Source organism: Heliangelus exortis, chromosome 1 (genome assembly GCF_036169615.1).
Source record: "Heliangelus exortis chromosome 1, bHelExo1.hap1, whole genome shotgun sequence".
Classification (NCBI taxonomy): domain Eukaryota; kingdom Metazoa; phylum Chordata; class Aves; order Apodiformes; family Trochilidae; genus Heliangelus; species Heliangelus exortis.
Window position 1 is genome coordinate 31,023,588 of NC_092422.1, and position 23,340 is coordinate 31,046,927.

The following is a 23,340-nucleotide window of genomic DNA, read 5'->3' on the forward strand; positions in this document are numbered from 1 at the left end:
AAATGAAATATCTGAGGGTGCTGGGATTTTCAAACACAACTTTCTGGTCTCATACTCTTCCAGCAACACTGGCTAGAAGAGTGGCTAAAACTGAAGATGGTCTTTGCTGCAGCTGAAGGACTTTGACTTGCAGTTTGACTCTGTGACAAAACTGTAAAAGAACAACATGGGCCACCATTTCTCAAAGAGTCATGACTGGCATTTACCAAGAGCTGGACAGACTCATCAAGTCAGAGGCCACACAGGCATCTGCCTGTAAGGGGCTGCAGGGACCCTGGACATGACAACAGTGAAAAATCTCCGTGGAAGAACAAGTCAAAGACCTTTGGAGCTGTTCCCCAAGGCAGCACAGCATGTGTCTGCTACCCACACCAAGCACCATGTGGTGAAGAGGGTCAAGAGCATCCTTGAGGAAATTTGCAGTTTTCCTCTTGTTAATTCTGACTCAGGTGCTCAGGAAAGCTGCCAAAAAGCTGCGTGTGCTTTCCACGAGGATGTGCTCCCTTAGAAAGCAGATGAACTTCCAGGAGAGACGATGGAAACCAGAGATGACTTCCCAGAGTACCTGCTGGGCAATCAGCTTTGGATGAAGCAACCATGGTGATAGAGTCATACAGGACACATAGAGGAATCATAGTTACGGAGTCAGAGTCACTCAGAGAGAAGTCAGCACTCACGTTATGAAGCCAGGGTTATGCCTCACCAAAACAATACTTTTCAGGCCAGCAACCAAATTCTGCTACCTTGAAACCTCAGTTTGCTGAAACTAATGGCATTCTCAACATCAGTCATAGGTAAATCACTAGAAAATATAGTTTAATTTACACAGAAACTTCAAACTATTAACGAGTTGGAGTGGCCATTGGATGAATTTTTCTGTAGAATGACAAGAACCTGTTTTTATCTAGTGCACTGCAGGAGGCATGCAGAGCTGGGCATGCCAAGATTTCCTCCCTCTAACGCAAGAGCCAAGTGCAAGCCTAAATCTTTTCTCAGCAACATGAAAAAAACATTGATTAAAAATCCTGTAGTTAGAACACCCTGCAAAAACAGAGAGAGGAGAGAGAAAAACTGCATGTGCCAGGAGCAAAGTGTGAAATTGGATCTTGAAAAACCCTTCCAGACAGAGCTCCTTTCTTATGGCACTGATTTTCAGCACGTGTCAGGCTGCAGCTCCACCAGGGACAGGAGCAGGGCCACCCCACAGACCCCTTTGGCCACCAAGCAGGGATTTCCTCAGGAAGCTGCCACTCCTCTTTACACAGCAAGGCACCAATGATGCCAGGGAATGCCAGAGTCCAGGAATCAGGAGGTTAAAAGCTTGGTATTTACTGCTACACTTCTCCTGTGGCTCTACAGTTGAGGGGGAGGGGGCCACTAGGATATGGGAGATTAAAAATCTTGGAGAGATGAGCAGGGTCTTATTAGTTTGGCTCTGGCTCTGCCTGCTTCCTACTTCTGAGGCCACAGGAAAGGGGTTCATGTCTCTCCCAGCACTTCCCCATGGAAGACCATCTAAATGTTGAGCCACAAAAAGTGAGTGAAGGAAGAAAAGGAGTTTGCAGCCTCTGTCTGTCTCTCTCCTGTCTGCAGAAGGACTGACAGCCGGGTAGGATGTGATGCTGATCTTTTGGCCAGATTTGAGATGAGGGCACTGAAGGGACAAAAGAAAGCAGAGGGAAGAGAAGAGCTCAAGGGAAGAATTTCACATTAAGAGGTAGTCATTAAGGTACCTTTCACAACTGGTGAAAGTGTGAAGAACTACATGGTCCCTGGTGAAACGGTTTACTGAAAACACCAAGCAAGGATACTAATGCTTTTTAGACAAGTTTCTGGAAAGCACTGAACTCCATAACATCTCCCGCTGCAATCAACAGGGCTGGAGCAAGCTCAGAAAAAGCCATCAAGCTGCTTCTTTTAATTTTGTTCAAAGAGGACACAGGCATGCCAGACACACTTGCTAGGGCAAGATATTTCCTATAAGATTATTTAAGGCTGCACAAATGCTGCACATAAGAAGCCTTAATCCTAAACTCAGTGTTAAGGCTGGCTTTGGACCACCAACACCAATCCCCTTTGGCCAAGCCATTGGGTGAGTGCCAAACTTTCACCTTCTCCCTCTAAGCCAGGGTTGCTGCAGGGAAATCTGCCTTGTGTTTTGAAGTTAGAGCATGCCAAAGAGCTTTGAGGCAGAGATGTGTGACTGCTGATGTATATTAAATTACTGATCTATTAGCAGCCTTGTACCAGCTGTCTACAAAATATGTTACCTGGGATGCTATCTGGTGACTGAGATCTGAGTTGTTCTCTTTGGCCTCTAAGAAAATCATGTACCTTGTCTTACATCATAAAGAAACATAAAGACACTGCTCATAGATGAGTTTTCCAAGAGCATAAAGCTAGTGAACTTCACTACATACACAAGCCTTAAGAACCAGTCTGTGAAGGCAGATGGCTAAGCTCAGAGCTGAATGCTGTGCAACAGCCCTCTGAAGTAAGCAGCAGCTCAAAAGTCAGAAATATTTAGGGGGTATCAACCCTTAGAGCAACCCTGCTGCCAAAGCACATGGGGGAAGAGCAGCAAGCTGCACCCACCATAATGAATCACTCTGCTCCTCAGAGAGATGAAGAAAAAGCAGGGGAGAACACCATCACCCACGTTTAACCCGGACTTCAAGATAAAGGTCTCCTGAGAAGTTTTAAATAGCATTCAGAAATTCCTATTTGTGTTGCACAAGAAAGCTGGCCCCGCTCACAAGTTGTAAGACTTTCTGAAGCACTGATGGAACCATCAGCCCAACACAGTTAAATCCCAGCCCACCTAGAAATCTTGCCATGGACTTCAGTGGCATTATTTCCATCCTCAGCCATTGTTGCTCATCATGGGTAACTTACCTGGAAATTACCTGAGATAGATGCTGGCATCATCCTAGAGTACCCAAATATCCAAATTCTCCTGACAACCTTCTACACCAGCACAGTTGCCCTGAATTTAAGCACAGGATGGGGAGGCAAGGAATGTTTGCTGGGCTGATGATGCCAAGGAGAAGAGGGGAGCAGTGCAAGAGGAGAGAAGGTTCTCAGTGGGCCTAAAGGCAAAAAGTCAACACCAAGATTCCCAGGCACCAGCCTGGGGTTGCTCTTTACTAACCTGCCCAGCATGAGGAGGAGATAGGTCTGTAGCAGAAGCAAGTCATGGGGCTGATCTGATGTGATGCAACCTGCCCAGAACAGGTCTCCCTGGACAGCTGGGTAGTTCTGCATTTGCTCTAGAAGCCCCACAAACTCCAAGGCCAGTCATAGGAAGGTTTACTTTGACAGACACACTTTTCTTTAAGTGGCTGATTAAGAAGCCCAAGTGAAAAGCCTGCTTGTTCACAGTCTTTTTCTGTAGAAAAGGGACATCATCAGAGGATAACTCAGCCTCCCTGGCCTTTATGTAATGTCTACTGAAGGAGCCAAAGACAAGAATCTAACTTCAGAATTTTATATAAGTGCCTAAGTCAGGTGGGATCAATCCTGACTTGATTCTATATGCTAGCAAGGGTTTGGTTTTTTTTTTTAATGCAAAGACTGGATATATACCAAAATACTATGTTTTACTGAGACAAGGATGATGTTCTTAATTATAAATGCAGACCTGGAACACATTATAAACAGAACCAAAGGAAAGCAGTCAGTATTACAGCCAGGGGCTATGGAGAAGGCAACACTCCCAGTTTCAAGCCCATTCAAGCACCTCCAAGCCTCCCAGAGAAGCCAGGGAGCTCTGCTCACCTTGGGAGAACAGAGGCACAGGCCTATAGTCTGTGGTTTTTTTGAGCTGAACTGATTAACATTTTAATTTCCAAAACAGATGTGGAAGAGAAAAAAGCTACCTAAGGATTAGTGTCCCATTGTATTGACTGGCCTCCTTTAATCCCCCAAGCCCATCTAAACCCTTTAATTGATAGCTTCAACTATGCAAGAAAGAAAAGGACCTTGAAAAGATCTGGTTTACAGCTCTAATCTGATGAGATACAGCAGCCAGGATCATCTTACATTACTGTGAAGTTATGTAGGCAGCTAGAGCCTTTAGCCAGACTGCAGTGGAGTCAGTAATGTAGAAAGTAATATAGAAAAAAGGAGTTTTCCCTGTTGAGAATAAGGAGTTCTTGCTGTTAGCATGCAGTACTGGATTTAGTTCAAGAGCTGCTGCTCTCATATTGGCTTTATGATACTCACTTTGCTTCCAAACACTACAACATCAGAAGTTTCTCTCCAGCACTCTGGCAGATGTCACGTCTAGCACATTTTTGCACCTTTGGATAAATGACATCTCATGTAAGATGGGCTCCAGTGTGGTGCAAATACATCTCGGATGGTCTGCCGGGTCTATCTGAGCTGAACACCACCTGAAACAAACTCCAGCTGAACTCCTCTAGAGAGACTCATGCTGGGTGGACCCACTGATGAATTCTTTTCACTTCGTGCAGGGTGTGAAGCAGATGGACAGTGATCTGAAAGCAGCAACTAATGATATGAACTTAAAAAAACCCCAAACATCTGTGTCTGCAGACATGAATGTTTCCCAGCAGGCTGAAGTGCTCTGTGTGGGTTTTCTCTCTGCAAGCAGCCACTACTGAAACCATGGCTTAAAAGCATCTGTGAAGCTGTGAACAGGGTTTCTCATCCTCTCTCTGACCCTTCACGTTAGGCAACGCTGCTGAAAATCAGTTCCACACCCAGCCTGTACTTCAAAGCAAATACCAGTAACAAAGGAGCAGGGAAGGCACTGGGACCACAGCCTGTAGGAGCTGGCAGGGCTTAAGCAGTCACTACCACAACATCACTACCAACACAACTGCTTTCCTTCTTCCCAAAAACTCACCTGGCTGTCAGTGCATCAGTAGTGGCTACAGACACACATGCAGCCTGGAAAAAAGAAACAATGAAAGCTCCTTTTGCTCTTCTCTCTCTTTTATTAAGGGCTCAGCAAAGTAAGCACATTACCAAGCTTAATGAGTTACCAGGTATCAGCCAAGACTGGGTGACAGCAGCTGGGACACACACACAGTCAATAGCAAACCCAAGATAAGACACATTAACTCAGGTCTCAGTGATGGAGGTTTAGGCTAATCCATTTAACCTTGAATTCACAGGAGGTAAAGAGCATGCCTGCAAATAGTGGTTGCACCTCACCTTACACACCTTAAGCTGTGGCACTACATCTGCTTAGGCTGAGCTCCTCATTTCCATTTCTGAATGTGTGGTGGTGGCACGAGAGCCTGAGATATCCTTCAGAATCCAAATTCCACAGCAATGCACGAGAGGGAGGTCAAAACAAGGATTAAGAAGTCAGGCTGGTCCATAAGGACAGTGCAGCTTCCAGCAGTCCTCACTGGGGACAAAGAATTGCAGGAACTTTTCTTAGCAATGCATTTCTCAGTGCCATATGTAACTAGATGATGGACTTAAGTCATAAGCATACTCCAGTGAAATGACATCAACATTAGTGCCTTCCTTCTGACAGAGCAAGAAATTCAAACTTAAGCATCACAAACTGGAGTTTATTCAAATCAACAGCTCTGCAGAAGACACTCCCAGATTTTCCAGGCAATGATCTCCAAAACTGCTGTATAAGCAAGCAGAAGTCTCCACCTGTTCGTGCATAAATAAGATTAAAACACCCAAGCAGATGGTCACTTAATCCCCAACACTATCCCCAGCTGACATCATACAAAATGAGGAGCACGCCTTGCTTCAACCCTTTTGCTTATATGGGAAAAATCTTCAAAACTGGGTGCCTGGAAGCACCAAATATTCCAGTTCCAAAGTACTGTACTGATCTGGTGATACCACTCTATATAAGATATCCAACTTCCCAGACTGATTGTAGGCCCAGAGTGTTTGACAGGGTTGTGCAAATGTGCAAAGGGTGAGTGGAAAAATCATGCCTGACATCCCAAACAATCCAGTCTGAGGAAGAGAGGAATGAAGAGCTGTGCTCCTGCCCCCACCCCATGATTGCTTGAGATGGCCTCCTCTGAAACTCATGACTTGTTTTTACACACACTGTGTTGGGTATTCTGCCTTTGGGAAGGTAACATCTACCATTCAGAACCATTCCCTCATTCACTCTGTACCAGAGCTAGAATGCAGAAACCCAGCCCAAACTGCTAAGGCTGCAGTTCAAGCAGCTTTAAAAACATCCCTTATGCTGATGACATTTCCCAGCACAAAAGCAGGAGCTCATTTCTCCTCTCCTGGTTCCTTTTCCCTTCGGTGTGGTCCCTCTCCCTTTCCATGTACCAGCAAGTCCTACACAAGCCAAGGGAATCCTGCTCCCTGGCTTTGCACAGCAAAGTGCACCTGCAACCAGCACAAAAAAGCCAGGCTCCCCTCTCAGATTCAGAGGCAGCCAAAAGGAGGACTTCCTCTTGTGTATTCATAGAGCAGTAGCAGTCACATTTCAAAGCCTACCCTGCTTCTCAAAGTGGGTTTCCTGCTGTGCAGGAGCCTCTGGAAAGGTCCCAGAACATGCAGCAGCACATCACTGTTTCAGACTTGAACCATCCCACCTTCCTTGGCAGTTCACCTAAAGCCACAAGGGAACTTCACCCTCCACAATGGGTTCAGCTCTGTTTCTACTCAAGTACCACCTGAGTCTGCTGTAGAAGACCCTGAAGGAAATTTCTACTCTTAAGGAAAATACTTTTCCATCTTACATTGTCCATTTCACCAAAAAGAAGGAAAACACCCACACAGCCACCTTGCCATTGTCTCAGATTGATTAAAATGTACCCAGTTCAGATTTTCATTTTCTTACCAACGAATAAAGCTGGAAAAAATCATACGATGTTTAACACCACCCTTTTTTTTGGTGAATTTTTAGAAAATCTAAAACAAGGAAATGGATTTGCACGCTCCTCCAGTTAGCAAATACACAGCAGACTTTCTCCAAACTGCAGAAGTTTGATCCAAACCCCATCCTCCTGGGTCCCTCTCACAACTGGCTGGTAGCTGGAACATGAGCACAGGCATCCTGTGCTAACAGAGCAAGGGTGCATAATACTTAAAGCATTCATCCAGCTGCTGAGTAGCCTGCTTTGGTCAAAGGAAGACCTGGAGCTTGAACAAATGCAGCTCACTTGATCTGACCAAATTAGAGAGCAATCTCATCAGCAGCTCAGACAGCAGAGCCAAGTGTAATGCCTGCAGCAGCTGGAGACCTCACAGTGCCGGGTCCTGCACTTTGGCCACAACAACCCCATGGGGAGCTCCAGGCTGGGCACAGAGTGGTTGGAGAGCAGCCAGACAGAGAGGGACCTTGGAGTTTGAATTGACAGGTAGCCAAGAAGGCCAATGGCATCCTGGCCTGTATCAGGAACAGCGTGGCCAGCAGGTCCAAGGAACTGATTCTGCCCCTGTACTCAGCCCTGGTGAGGCCACACCTCGAGTCCTGTGTCCAGTTCTGGGCCCCTCAGCTCAGGAAGGAGATTGAGGTCCTGGAGCAGGTCCAAAGGAGGGCAACCAGGCTGGTGAAGGGACTCAAGCACAGATCCTATGAGGAGAGGATGAGGGAGCTGGGGCTGTTCAGCCTGGAGAAGAGGAGGCTCAGAGGAGACCTCATCACTCTCTACAACTCCCTGAAAGGAGGGGGTAGCCAGGGGGGGGTTGGTCTCTTCTCCCAGGCAACTCTCAGCAAGACAAGAGGGCACGGTCTCAAGTTGTGCCGGGGGAGGTTTAGGTTGGACATTAGAAAGAATTTCTTTACTGAGAGGGTGATCAGACATTGGAATGGGCTGCCCAGGGAAGTGGTGGATTCTCCATCCCTGGAGATATTTAAAAAGAGACTGGATGTGGCACTCAGTGCCATGGGCTGGGAACTGCAGCAGCAGTGGATCAGGCGTTGGACTTGATGATCTCTGAGGTCCCTTCCAACCCAGCCAATTCTATGATTTTATAATGACATCTCCAGTGCCTAATGCATATGGAAAGAATCAGGGTCAACTTCCACCCTTTTCAGCATAACACTGGAGGCCAGGAAGTCTTTTCAGAGTGGTAAGACTGGTTTGGACCCAAGGGTCTGGTATCAAAAATGTCCAGACACTTAAGTATTGTCTTGGTGCTATAGGATCTCCATAACTTAAAACCCCTGGGCCTAAATGTCTGACCTCCCAATTAAAACTCCACCTATAAAGGGAAGTAATTTTAAAGCTAGCTGCTACATGGGGTTTGAAATGGGTAGTATTGTTCAAACCTCTACTAAGACAGTATTATTTCATTTATATTAAAGCAAATCTGAAGTAACAGTTTGACTGATTTTATTATTTTCCTGATGGTATTAATTTTACACAGTACAAAATTCTCTTATTTTAGCAATTTGAAAAAAAAAGAATATGAAGTTCCACATGAAAGCCAGGATAACATATTTTGCTTTACAGGAAATACCTTATCAGATATTTTCAGGCTTGATATTAACATTTTCAATAAGAGCATAATTTGCACTTGGGTTTCAGAGTTCACATATTCATATGAAGCTTTTAGACATCTGGATTCCAGTTCAGGGTTTATTTGCATACAAAAATATATTATAATGGAAAAAAGCATTAGAAGTTCTCAACTATATAAAATTACAAATATACTTTCATAAAAGCAACTTTAAATTAAAATTCAAGCTATATTTAAAAGCAAAATACAGCTGTAACACTTAAGTTATCTTATTCCATCTGCTGCAAAATAACAGAACTGATGTTGCCAGTTATTTACAAAGGTTATGTTCAGAAGATGGAGATCAGACAAGGGCATCAGCTCCCAGTGACTGATCCTTCAGAGGACACCCATAGACAAGCACGATGCCAAAGATTCATTTTACATACCTGGAAATAGAAAACAAGAAAAATCATTAAATTCTGTACTAAGTAAGATTGCATGTTGTTGACACACCAGACACTGTGTAGCTTGCTAGACCACCAGACAGGCCAAAATTCTGTCTTTTTTTCTTTTAATTAACACCAAAAGGTTAGCATGTAAAATTTCATGTTGTTTTATTGTTTTAATGAGTGCATCAGGCTTGAAAAGGCATCTGTACAAAATCCTGTGTGACCTCAAGCATAGAGCTACAACTCCTCAAAAATGTGATGATAAATATCAAATTAAAATTAGACTTTTTACTCAGAATTTTCCTGTATGATAAAGACAGTGCAAAAAGTGACACTCTATAAATGAGACTCTGCTGAAACCACTAGAGATTTGCTTAGTTGGGATAAAAACCACAACCAAAAACTAGGACAGCAGATGCAATCCCTGCCCTCACCTGTGATGTGTCTTGTAAGGGCACAATGAAGCCTGGGTACTGCAGGCAGCCCCTGAAGAGTTTGCTGATATAGAGCAACCTATCTATTTGCTGGTTTGGGGTTTTGTAGTTCTACACAAACCTTCAAAAACTCAGTTTTTCAGAAGAGCAGTCCACTAAGTGTCAGTGTTGAAGATGGAGTCAGCTCAAGCCTACCTCTGTGACAGAAGTCAGGAAACTAGAAATAGATTTTAAGTATGAGAAGTGAAACGAGGATTAATACACAAGTAAGAAAACAGGGAAGCAGGAAGCTCTCTGAAGTCCAGCAGATGGCCAAGGCTTCAGGAATTACAGGGAGGGGAAATACCTAATGAGTACAAGAAACACTCAGTTCACAGTTTATTGGGGTTTTGTTCATACTGCTATTTAGGTCTGGTCCTGAATTTTTTTGTCTGGGGCTCTGTAGCCTGGTTCCATGCAAAAAGCCTCTAACAGTATAGTGTCCATAACAGGACAGGCAGGAAAAAAGCAACAAGAAGTGCACATGGTTGGGAACAGGATGGTGTATTTTTGCTTCTATTGTTTTTCTTTTGCAGTCATAATGAAAAACCTAGTATTGTGACTGGAAAATGTCATTTCTGGATAGTGACATAAAAAGGGATCTAAACTCCATTCCTGGTAAAGACAAGAATCAACAGAATTTTGACAGTTTATCTAAATCAACAGATACAGATACCTGCTCCTTAAATCTCTAACAAAGCAAGTTCTAAAATAAAAGATTTCCCTCACCTATGGTTATTCCTCCAGTTACTTTGCTTTATAATGAAGAAACAAAACCCCAGTTTTTTTAAGCTGAGTTTTGAGTATTTAAAAAAGTGGTGCTTACTTCCCTTATACCCTGTCAAGGGTGGGTGAACTGAAGCTGCCTTTGAGGTGGGCACAGAGGTTCATCAGAGTACTGCCTTTGGCACACAGGCTAAATTGCATGCCATGAACATACCACCAAAGATCAGAATTTGATCTCTTTTAACTAATTACACACATAATGATCCACAGGACTAGCAAACTAAAGCAGCCACAAACTAAAGAAGCCCTTTCCCCCTCCTTCTCATACATTGGCTTTCATTACTCTTTGACAGTACCAAGTCAGATGCATCTTACTAAAAAAAAAGTCCACTTACTTGCTAGTGTCCTGTCAAGGTCAGCAATGAAGTCTTCCAGTTCTTTTGTGTCTCCAAGCTTTGCTGGAAGAAAGAGTCAATACTGCTTAGGCATGACATATTTCTCTGGCCAAAAGACACAATGGAACCACATAATCCCCCAAATCACATTCAGTGGTATCAAATATGCTGTGGATTATTTTCAGGAAAGCTCAAAGGGACTGCTGCAATATCCCAATTCACTCTTAGAAAACGGGGAAGACTAAATTAAAATCCTGCTTTTGAAAATGCTTTTTTTTTTTTCAGAATGTTCCATTTAGTGGATCAAGGGTTGGACTTGATAATCTCTGCGGTCCCTTCCAACCCAGCCAATTCGATGATTCTATGATTTGATAGAAGCAAAGCAATCCTCTGCTTAGTTTCCTTAAAAAAGCAGAGGCTGAAGCAGAGAAAAAAGCTGTGTGTCAACTAATTACCCTAACTAACTCCTTGCTACTGTGGGAGTCTTGCTTATTGTATGTAATCAGATATGGCAATCATGGCCCTAATCAAACTCTATCCACTTAGCTCTGGATCCAAACATCCACCTAAATTTCCACTCCTGGGAACATCACTAGTTCCATTCAATCTAGTTTTTACTGCAAGTGGCTTCCATGTCTCATTTCTGTGGTCTAGTCCAAGCCACTTCCAACTCTATTTCTGTCTTTTTGTCTTCTCACCAGGAAGAGCATCTTGACTTTTAGCGTAATTCCTTGCCAAGTATTTCCTGCCATTTTAATTGAACTCCTTTTGCCATTTCTTATTAACTGTTACTTCTTATTTTTCCTTAGTATCATGCTAATTAGAAAGAAAACATTTAACTTGGGTTTTGGTGCAGTTTTTTGTTTGATTTTGCTTTTTCATTTTTTTTTTTGTTACTGGTCACTGTTGAAAAGACGTAAAAGCATGAAAAGCTCTTGAGCATGCACCTTATAAAACCAGTTGTAACAGAAGTACATTTATTGGTATGTTTGCTCCAGAGTTTATCTAAGTTCACCTGAAGGAAATGACCTCCTGGGGAGCTAGATCAGAAGCAAGGCAGAAGTCACTTTGAAACAGAACAGCTACAAAGAAGGAATTACTAGTACATGGGTTGTATCTGCAGTGCAAAGTCTACATGGATCCAAATAAATTGCATTAACCTGAATGGCAGCATGTGGCTTTGCAGGAGTCACCTACTGCACCCCTGTATTCAAGGTAAGTATTTCTATATATAGGTGGGACACTTAAACAAAATAGTTGCTTCAGTAAGAAGTAACACAATTCTTAAGTAGTGTTCTGTAAGTAGCATCATGATTTATCATCAGCTCAAAACATGTAATTTTCTTTTGCTTGGTGTTTCAAAAACAAAGGAGTTGCCAGGTCACCTGCAAAGAAGTGTGGATGCAGTGTGCTATTGCTGCTTATAATCAGGGAGATAATATTTGAACTTGTAGTGTGATTAGCAGTAGTTCATAGTTTTGCTGTAGTTTAAGAGGGAAAAAAAAAAGTCAATACATGCATGTGAATCCTGGCTCGTAGAAAGAAGCCTCTAGAGTTGAGAATTACAAAGAAATGCCAGCATTTTATATCAAGTTTACCTTTACATGGAGTTACAGATGGAGATGGCAAGCTTGGAGTAGATGCAGTTGGAGAGTTAAGCTTTTCATCACTGAGGCTGAAACTATTTCTGTAGAGTGAGTCTGCACCTGTAAAAAAAGTGGCATTGTAAAGATGAACTAGTAGAATTAAAAAGAGATAAATGGGACATTTCCTACATGGGCTTCAACATCTGCAGAACTGAAATTTACAGACTTTAAAGCCAAAAGGACAAATAAAACATCTACTGTGTGAAGGATGTTGTTCCCACACCTACTGTTCAAAAACAAGCACTCCTAGGCTCAGTCCTCTACCCACCAGTAAGGAAAGCATCAGCTTCTCCTGCAGTCAGCATAATTTTGAAAATATTACAGGAAAGACAATTATCCCACGTCCACTAAATTAAGCCTGGTATGACCTGCATGAATCATGACATTCTGGGAAATTATGGTTACCTGATTTTTTTCAAAAGCTGTTTAAAAAACTGAATAAGGAGGTCCAGGACAAGGACAGCCCCCCAGAATAGAAAATATATTCAGTGCTGTGCTCAAACAAACTCACTCATATCTCCATATTCTGCTGCTTTAAGTCTCATGTTCTAGCTCTATGTCACCTTTTAACTTTCTTTTATTCAGTAACTCTCATGAGCTAACCAAGCAGTGAATTAGTACACAACATGTTCTGCCACCTTACTTTAGGTGCTCTTTCAAAGAAAGATTTTTTTTTATGTACCATGGAAAGCAATGGGAAAGCTTCCAATAGTGTTCTGATGTTTTTGCATTTTAGACAAGGCCTTAAGTTTCAAGTTTCTAAGAATGATCTGTATCTTGGGGTTTTTTGTTGTTTTTTGGGTTTTTTTATGAAAAGAGTTCCACAATGCACAGCTCACACAAAGTATTAGTCATGGCTCTGCTGGAAGGAGGAACTGTCATTGTGTTAGGGACACTAAAACTGCTGGTTCCTGCAGTTTTGAGCCAGTGACCTGAAAACTGTAGTTCCACAAAAAGAAACCATTGTAATGTGAACCTGGCAATCATCTCCATCTATCTGGCACGCTTGCTAGGAAATAAATGTATGTCTTATTATATGGGGGGGTGACTACTATTGCTTGCCACCAAGGCTGCCAATTTTGCCAACCTGCAGCAAATACAGCATTTGACCTGGGAACCCCAACCCAGAAGGTGGTTACAGTGCAGCATTAATCCATCCAAGCCAGAACTCTCAACCCCCTTGGACACCTGTCCCAAATGCTAGATCAGGAGACAACTGCCTTAGTGAAATTAAGGGTGTCTTGCTGAATTAGGAGGAGTGGGCAGGATCACAGCTTGTCAAGATCCACACATCCACACCTTCACAAACACCTTGTTTGCAGATACCAAGTGGAGAGATGCTTCCCCAGCTGACTACTCTTCAACCATAAGTTACCCCACCTTTGGGAAGAAGAGTGTGTGCCTACACCTCATGTCCTCTAACCTGCAGTCCTTACCACCATAAAACCCCCTTAGAATCATAGAATCATAGAATTGGCTGGGTTGGAAGGGACCTCAGAGATCATCAAGTCCAACCCTTGATCCACTACCACTGCAGTTACCAGCCCATGGCACTGAGTGCCACATCCAGTCTCTTTTTAAATATCTCCAGGGATGGAGAATCCACCACTTCCCAGAGCAGCCCATTCCAATGCTTGATCCCTTCCATAGGAGTATCCAGGTGGAGAGACAAACCAGACAGGACAACTAAGCTTAGATGTTTTGGCTGACTCTTTCCATTTCTTCCAACCTAACTTCCAAGCCTACCTCTGTTGCAATCCACACTGAAGAGGTTTGTGTCAGAAGTTCCATCCTGGAGTGTTTTGCTCCCTCACATGTATGCTGCCCCACCACAGTACTGCACCTTCCATAGTTTGCTCTGCATCAGCTTGGATCCCATTCCAAGAAATGCAGACACGACCTTGCACCCTCATGCCGTGCAAACATGAGGGATGGTGGGGATGACACCTGGGACTACTGCTTGCCCAGATCAGTCACCAGTTGGTATTTCTTGTTTAGAAACAAGAAATACAAGGGGCACGCTCCCTCCTGCTTGCTTTTTATAGCAACTTCTTTGCCTTCACTCTCAAGGGCTTCCTTTCTAAACCTTAGCAATTTCAGATATAAGATTCGATGGCTGCAATGCAGAATCGAGACAAATTTAGATACAAAACCAGGAAAAAGAAAACCAAAAAAAGTTATTTTAAAAAGTAGTTCCTAAAAAATAAGGAAGGGAAAATCTGACAATTTGTACCATGCCACAGGAACCCTGTACAGTACTGGGTTGAAAGTAACAGCTAAAGGTATTAAAATTTTCCTCCTGATATTAGTTTACAGACCAACTTTCTACTAAAACTACATTTCTTTTCAGCCAAGATGCAAAGCCTCATGACCAAGAAACTTAGAATGGAAAATTCTAGCTGTTCAGGACAAACCACCTACCACCACAAAAAAGCCAAATAACTTGAAGCACCTCCCACAAACTCCTGCAGCCAAGAGCACAAGGCACTGAAACACTGACAGAACAGACCAAATAAAACACTGTCTATGCCATGTATTTGTACAGACCAGAACAAGAACTTTCAAATTGTTTCATACAGTAAAGGTTTTGGATCTAGCTGAACAAAAAATAACAAAGAATAATGACAAAACTGAGTATACTTTTAATGTTGAGTCTGTGCTGCTAATACTATCCAGATATCAAATGTAGTGATGCTGAGAATTCATATTGCAAACCAATCCTTCTTGCACACCAAATCCAAAGCTCCAGTTCTCTTACACATTTGCAGGAATAACAGTTCTTTTTGTGAATGCTCTTAAGGGCAACTGAAGTTATGAAAGCTTTAATAAGCCATTTAAATTGGCCACAAACCATCCACACAATTATTTTTATTTCTATCCATGTACACATCTGAGCTAGCGGTCATCTTTGATTTTTTATTTTTTGTGGTTTTGTCTCCATACTCCTTCTATAAGCAGTTGAAAGTACTTAGTGCTCACCTCACAACATATTGAAACCCAAAAGTGTTGTTTTATATTGGCTTCCACACACCTTATGCTGGGGATTTATTTCCAAGTGGGCAAAGAGAAAATAAGACTTAACTGTTGCTTTAAATACCTGACTGTTTTTTCTTCCAGTTTCAAGAGGTGAAATGTTTTCACAAAACAATGATGTCCTCTGATGGGTTGCAATATTAATAGTTTCAGGAAAATACCAATATTTATCTTTCTCAAAAAGCAAAAACACTGGCTGGGGCTTAGAGGTGCCACCAAGCAGCAGAAAGATGGAAAGAGGAATGCATTGATGCAAGGCAATGTTAACTGCTGAAAACAATCTAGTGTTTAAAAAAAATAAATACTTGCACTATCTATCACACAAAAATATCTGCTTTGGCAAAGTGTGGCTGTAGGGCAGAAAGCTCTGGGAAAAGAACATTTTAGTCCTTGCTCCCCACCAGCTGCCACAGCCAAGATTTGCACATTCACCTCCAATAATGGCCCTTGGAAGATTTCCACTGCCACACAAACACAACATCCCCTGCAGCCCAATAACCAGGGGCTGATGCCAAGGATCTCTCATCACTGCTGCCCATCCTCATCCCTCCTCTCTCACACTGTGATCCAAGCTTATCTGTAATTCATCACTTATTTTTCACTTTGTATTTTGACTCTACTACTTGTACACATACATGCCTCTTCAGCCACGTTAAAAATACTCACCTTAAAAAAACCAAAAAATCTCAAAATAACAAAACAAAACAAAAACACTCTTAAAAATCTGAGATTTGAGCTGCTGATCTGACTTACATGAGTTAAACTAAGCCAATAGCTGCAAAATTAGGGGGTTGGAATAAATGGGGATGTATTTTACTTTGGCAAAGTAATCTGTAGTTAGTATTGACCTTTGCTGTTCCTGTACATGGCTAAACCACAAAGAAACACTACAGCAATACCATGTAAATATAGAATGTCCCCATAAAATGAGCAATTGAAAGGTTCTGAGTAGTAATTAACAGAAGGAGGAAAACCTCAAACTTTTCATTTGAAAACAGAAACGGAAAAGTTCAGCTGTCTGATTTTTTAAATATTATGTTCTTTCTAGTAGCATAGCTCAGGACACAATTTTGAAGAGCACTGGAGTCAGTAAAATTTTTACTACAGTTTTCAGTGGGACAGATTTTAGAAGAAAATAAATAAAAATTTATAAAATCACATCCCTAAAGTTTTTAGAAAGATGTTTTAAAATTCTACTCAGGTCCCTACAAGCCATGAATTTATAATAAAACAATAGTTCAGTATTTAATGAACAGACTGCACAACTCATTCTTAGCCAGAACAAAGCATAGTTGTGGAAGAAAAAAAAAAAAAAAAAAAAAAGGATAAAACCAGGAATTTCTAATGCCAGCAGTAGAAGTGAGGAATATTTATGATGCTTGTTTTGTTGCAGCCCTCAAGGAAAGCGTTTACTTTTATCATAATCACAGTTACATTTGGCCACACCACTTGTTTTTTGTGGGTTTTTTTGCCTAGCTAACAAACATCTGTTCCAACACTGACACAAAAATCACACTTTTCACTACTGACATGCCTTGGCTTCATGAGTTAAAGGACTTCAAGCCACCCAGTTGCAAGGAAGGGATCTCAGAAATTCAGATGTACAGGACTTCTCATTATATACACAACTTTCCACTCCCCCACCACACTTGCTATCTGTGAGGCAGTGATTCCAACTCCAAACCTTTCCCTTTACAAATCACAGAATGGTTTGGGTTGGAAGGGACCTTAAAGATCATCCAGTTCCAAGCCCCCTTGCCATGGGCAGGGCCATCTACCACCAGACCAGGTTGCTCAGAGCCCCATCCAACCTGGCCTTGAACACTTCCAGGGAGGGGGCAGCCACAACTTCCTCATGGGAAACCTGTTCCAGTGTCTCATGGGAAAGAATGTTTTCCAAAATCTAACCTAAATCTAACCTCTTCAAGGTTTAGACATTATTCCTTGTCCTCTTGCTACACACTCATGCAGAAAGCCCTACCCCAGCTTTCTTGTAGGCCCCCTTCAGGTATTGGAAAGCCTCTATAAGGTCACCTCTGAGCTGAACAACCCAAACTTCCTCAGCCTGTCTTTATAATGCTTGCTTCCCTTCTAAAATGCAAGAGAAACAAGTATGCTGGAGGTAAAAAACAGGGAATCTTATGGAAAAGCATACTTCCCAATAAAATACCTGGAGAGGAGCCTTTGCACCCAAAACTTCTGGGTTTTCCTTCTTTTGAATGTAGCAGTAATTTAATAAAACATTATTTCTCAGATCATTTAATAAAAGGCTATTTCTCTGTAAGAGCCTTGCTTTTATTTTTTTTTAATTATAAATATTATAATTCTTAATTAATTAATTTTCTTATTAATTCTTATTAATATTCTTCTTCTGAGAGATAGACCATTAGAAGCTCAGAGAAGCAACCCACCCCTATAAAATGTTCTCCTCTTCATCATGTAAGATTGGGATTTGTTGGCAAGACCAAAAGTTCAATTACCCCAAAATTCTACCCCTCAGAGCAGATACCTATAGAAGAGTCTAAGGGTGCTGCAGCCATACACTGATCATTTCAAGATAAACTCCACCAAGTTTTAGCACAGGTTGATCTTGTCTGAGACAGCAGTAGGATCTGTAGGCATCAGCAGTCCCTGATGCCCCAGTCCCTCCCATCATGATTTCAGCTAGTTATTTTTTGAGTGTATAAACTTTTAACACCCATGCTGCCTCTAGGCAATACATTTCACACCATGGGAAAAAATAGCTCCTCTTATTTCTTTGAAGAATGCTGATTTAAATTGATTTCCTCATACTGGGTGAGGTAGCAGCCACTTTCCTAATGTCACTCAGTGTTTTCTGGAAGATTAGCTTGTCCCCACCCAAGTCATCTCTCCTTTGGGCTGACAGTCCCAGTCTATTTAGTCATTTGGAAACTATTTTACATTTTCAATCATTTTTGTTGCCTTTTCCTGTACCTCCTCTGTAAACACACATTGCACAACTTAAAACATAAATGGGCTTTTTAAGATGAGTGCAGCAATATAAAGAGATCCTTCATCTCTAAATAGTGACAGCATCAGCACAACCACACAGAGAGATCCATGGCATGTAACTATGAATGCTTGCACTGGGTGCCAGGAGTGCAGCCCCTTAGTAAACCTGCACCTGCTTGATTCTGAAATGGTAAAATGAAGAGTTATAGATCTAGATCTAGTTCAGGGTCTTTTGTTGTGTTTAAAAGCCTGGAGGTATTTGTCAGAAAGCATTTACACACTCCTAAAAATAACTATAAAGATACACTGCAGGCTTGTATGAGAGCAGGAGTTGAATTGGTATGTTCATTTTCCAATGCTTTTACTAGAGAGGCTGGGAGCTGAACCTGTCTCAAGAAAACTCATCTGGAGCTGGAAGTGTGACACATTTCTGAGAGCATAACAACAGGTTATCATTTAGCTTTCTGGAGTTGTTACAGCTTTGGCACAAGAAATGTGAAGTGCTTCCCTTTTATCCTCTCACGAAGTCCAACTTTGTATTTATTATCCTAAGCCTAAGACATGAAGATTGTCCTGACCTTGCCACATACTGTACCAGCAGAATGCACTGAGTAGACATACAACTTACACAGGCAAGTCTGTACTTTTCTTTGTGAGATTACTGCAATACACAAGAAGCGAATGTTATCTCAAATACAGCTGCATCTACCCTAGTGGTTTGTGCAGCACAGCACTCTTAAAACACAAATCCCTTTCTTCTCTCAACCAATATATGGTGTAAATAGAGTTAATATATCCCTCAACTTAGAGGTTTCAGGATGATTAATAACATAAAATACATGAAGATGAAACATAACTGGTATTCACTCACAGTCCAGCAACTCAAGAATGTGTTGGAGTGACTCCAGATCCATCATGATTTCCAGCTCTGATCCAATCAGCTGCTGCAGTTAATGTTATACTTGTGGGCCAAGCACTAAGATCACCATGAACATCTGCACATGCAAGCCTTTCCTTCATTACTGCAAGGTTTAGAGTCCACTGTGTTATATATAATTAACCACAGCCAACACAGACCTTGTCCAAAGATCATTTGGTCAATTAACAGAACAAGATGTGGGAGAGCCAAATTCTAACATGTTGAATTTCCACAGTAGCCTCTTCAAATTCTTATTTTTTCTTAAGAGCATAAAATATGCAATCCAAGAATTTCATTTAGTACTTTTAGACCTGTCCCCCTCATGAGATTTTAAGGTTAAAAGCAGTATTTGCAGGATCTACTACAGTCAAAGATCTCTTGCAAATATTTCTGTTAAGTGGGCTCATCCTCATGGCAAAAACCCCAGGAATGACTTCCCTCACCCTACTAAAAAGTATTCTTCGAGTAAGACCTCTTGGTGTCTATTGCCAGCTTCCCATAATGATGAATTTAACACTGATTCAGTCTGACTCGGGGGCCCTGAAACAGTTAAAACAGTTTAAAATGTTACCTCCCCATACAGTCCTACCCTAGATTCAAAAGATATCACTGCAGGAGTGGCCATAAGATGAATACACCCAAACTTCAGCCATACCACATCAGTTAGGAGGAGGATTAGCTTAACCAACAGGAGAGAGCACTAAAATACAACAGCCTGAACTCCTCTGTCCATACATGACAAAGTGTACTTGGAACAGTCCTGGCACTAGGTAACAAGATTTTGCAAGGACATGGTCTTCATGAACAAGAAGATAATTTAAACTGTCTGCAGATAATGTTGGAACTTCTTTTGCACTGCTACAGATTCAGTTTGTCAGAACTTGCTCTTTCAGCCCAGTTTCTCCTTGGTCCTGTGGTGATGTGCAATCTAAGCATTGCCATGGGAATAGCAAGGTCATGAATTCAGCACTACACTTGCACTATAGAGGAAATGTGAACCTAGGGGGGAAAAAAAAACAAAACAAAACATGAGAAAGAGCCTGAGTACGCATTCTGCTCTTAAAATAGGTGAAGGGAGTGTAGATGTATTACATCAGACACTGGAGCCTGTTTTATAAAAGGACATTTCTATAAGCCAGCAACTCCTCTCCAGTCCTACTGTAACTCAAAATAAGTTGTCTGCATTGAATTATGTCTTTAGGAAGACAAGATTTATAGTGTCTGTTCTGAGAAACAAGCCAGCCAACTTTGTTTGTCTTCACACACTTGACACTGCTGGATGCAACAGGTATTTGCAATAGGAGATTTCTGCATCTCTTTGTCCAATGTATGTCCAATATATGCCAGTTCCTAGTAGACAGTGACTTCTGATTTCTCCAGAGCCCCTCTTTGCATAATGGAAGGGAGGAACCAAGGGAGGAAGCCCAGCACAGGATGAAAACTGGGAACTCAACAAGTTCCTCATAAAAGACCCCTGAGGACTCTGTAGAGCCATCAAACCCTGTCTATCCTCCTGTGCTTTTAATGTCTTCAACCTAAATCAGTTCGGATTTCTGACACCTACTTTTATTTCCCAGATCTTCCTGAAGACCTGGTCTGCCAATCTGCATGAGCATGCTGTTTCCCACCAAGCCCCCTGCCCTGTCAGATTATTTTCCTCAAAATGTTCCTCCTGTCCACCCTAGACCAGCTATATTAAGCACTGATCAAGTTTTCTGAACCACAGAAGATATGCTAAGCAATTATAGCTGTCTTTATCCATTCAAGAAGAATGAGCTCTTGATCCCACTTTGTGTTGTTGTGGGGTTTTTTCTCTTGTAAATTATTTCACCACAGAATCTTCACTCTCGATTTAAGTGTTTCATTTGTGGTAAAAGTATGTGTGAGAGGTTAATGTATTACAATAGTGAAGACTGCATAAAAAAATAGTAACACCAGAGCTGTAGTACTGCTGCAGTTACTAACAGACTTAGGATTACCACACAGCCCATGAATTTAACACTTATTCAGTCTGACTCGGGGGCCCTGAAACAGTTAAAACAGTTTAAAATGTTACCTCCCCATACAGTCCTACCCTAGATTCAAAAGATATCACTGCAGGAGTGGCCATAAGATGAATACACCCAAACTTGACTTGAATATACACCATCAGCTTGACTCAGTGAAGGGAGACCTCACCTTATACACCCTCAGCCATCCAAAAGGATGCCATCCAGCCTGAAACAGGCACACATTTCTAAACTTTCCTCAGGAAGAAAGAGTTACTTGTAGGGACTAATTTACCCTCTACATTATGAAACAACAGCCCAGCATCTGGATCCATGTACCTCCACTGACTACAAAAAAAAACCCTATACATCAAAGGCAAGGCATCCAAGTTCAGGGCAGTTAAATGAAATGCCAATGAAATGAAATTAATTCTATCCATGATGATGACATAAAGGGCACTGACAATGAGAATCAATGCTCTCACAGTTTTAGCATTAGGAAGATTACATTAATGTTTTAGCACTAAATCAAGAGAATTGCATATTTAAGTTGCTAAACTGATAAGAGATGCACAACAGAAATCAAAAGAACAATTTTATTTTAAGTAACTGAAAAACAGACAAGCTTCTTACAACTGCCAGTACAGTTCAGGAACTAAAAAAAAATAAAATTGGTATAGCTTGTTTTCAGCGAAACTTACTTCTGACAAAGTAGCACTTTAATCTACTGCTCCCATGATCCCATGGAGAACAGCAGCAGTTTATGGGTACCTCACTATTATACAGGAGAGGTGTTTTTTCTTGCTGACTACTAAAAAATAAGAAGGTTAAAACTTTTTTCCAACTTAACTAGAAAAAACCCCAACTCTATGTTTTCCTGCTCAAAGCAGGTCATGAGTCAGTGTCTGCTTCCCAGCCTCCTTGTGCTACGTTCTGCACACTCGATTCGTATACATCTCATATACACTGGTGCAAGTCAGCTTAACACGATCACCTCCGAAGCAGTGATAAAACCCAGAAACCTGGATGAGCCTCAGTCTCTTCTGGAAAGCGTGCTTTAGTTCACACTCTCTCAGCTGATACTTCAGCTACCGAAATACAAGGGGCAGTCCCTGTTAAGTCAAGAAACACTTTTTTATTATTATTATTAATTATTAAGACGCCAGGCTGTATCCCAGCAGCTTGACCTTTTTTATCTGCAGGGAGTTTTTCAGCTTTATCAGCTCTGGAGGGCTGTTTCTTCGGGGCGGTTTCCCGCCAGCGCCTCTCTCCCTCCCTCCCCTGCTCTTCAGCACCAGGAGTATAAACCCAGCGGGGACAAACTTCGCACCTTTGCGACTTCTAACCCAAAAAGTAAATAAAAAAATGGTGGTGGTGGTATTACTGTACGTTTGGTTATTTAATTAAAAGCTCGGTCTTTTCGTTGACACGTCCCTGCCTCTCTCAAGGAGGGAGACGCGCTGGTTTAACACCGGCTTTTGGTCCTGTCCCACCCCCCCCCCCACCACCTTCCTCCCGGGGACGGACCGACGGACACTCACTCTCGGCATCGCTGAGGCCGCTGCCGTCGCTGGCGCTGCTCCGCCGCTTCATGCGCTCCAGGTGCTCTCCGTAGTGGAAGCGGCGCCGGCCGGCGGGGCGGGAGAACTCCGCCAGCACCTCGTCGAACTCCCCCAGCGCCTCCGCCAGGCCCCCGCCGCCGTCCCCCCCTAGCGCTGCCGGGCGGCGACAGCAGCGTCAGGGCTCGCAGGGCTCGCCAAGCGCTGCTGCCCGCCCGCCCCGGACCTCCGCCCTCTGAGGGGAAACCCGCCCGCCCCACACCCACCCGGCGTTCCGACCCCACGGAGAGAAAAGGGGGGAAGGGTCCCGCCGCACCCCGCAGCGCCCACCTTGACCCGCCGGCCGCTGGGCCTGAGGCGACTTCATGGCGGCGGCGGGCGGAGGTGCCCCGCAGCTAACACCGCTGCCACCCCTACCTCCCACCGCCAGCATGGGCGGCCCAGCGCCGCCGCCACCGCCTCTTATAGCCCGCCCGGGCTGGGGGCTGAGGCAGAGGAGGCGGGAGGGGGAGGTGGCACCGCGGCCCGGCCCGGCCCGGCTCGGCTCGGCCCTGCCCTGCCCTGCCCTGCCCGCCGCGGGGGCCCGGCCGGGCGGTGCAGGTGCGGGTGAGAGGCAGGGCCAGCAAACCCGCAGGGATGCTTGGCCGGAGGCTGGGGCTTGCCGACAGGTTGAGTCCCTTCAACATTTCACCGCTACCACAAGTGTAGAGGATCGCCCCTCGTCCTCGGAACGTCACCTCCCCTCATCGCATCTTTTTCCTGTC

General features: G+C 43.0%; 1 protein-coding gene across 1 annotated transcript; it reads right to left on the minus strand.

Annotated features, from left to right (window-relative positions):
- Positions 1-8,289: 8,289 nt before the first annotated feature.
- Positions 8,290-23,100, minus strand: RGCC (regulator of cell cycle). The gene is made up of 5 exons (XM_071740243.1): positions 22,907-23,100; positions 22,559-22,732; positions 12,057-12,164; positions 10,459-10,521; positions 8,290-8,861 (listed from the first exon to the last, which is right to left on the minus strand). The coding sequence occupies exons 1-5, from the start codon at positions 23,007-23,009 to the stop codon at positions 8,854-8,856; spliced, it is 456 nt and encodes a 151-aa protein (XP_071596344.1). The 5' UTR covers positions 23,010-23,100; the 3' UTR covers positions 8,290-8,853.
- Between the last annotated feature and the right edge of the window lie 240 nt (positions 23,101-23,340).

Bases quoted from the DNA above. Each gene is read 5' to 3' on its own strand.
- RGCC (XM_071740243.1), bottom strand. From the start codon at position 23,009: ATGCTGGCGGTGGGAGGTAGGGGTGGCAGCGGTGTTAGCTGCGGGGCA. The intron at 22,733-22,906 runs GTGGGCGCTGCG...GCCGCCCGGCAG, and splicing joins CCAGCGGCCGGCGGGTCAAG to CGCTAGGGGGGGACGGCGGC. The intron at 12,165-22,558 runs GTGAGTGTCCGT...CTTTTTTTACAG, and splicing joins CGGCCTCAGCGATGCCGAGA to GTGCAGACTCACTCTACAGA.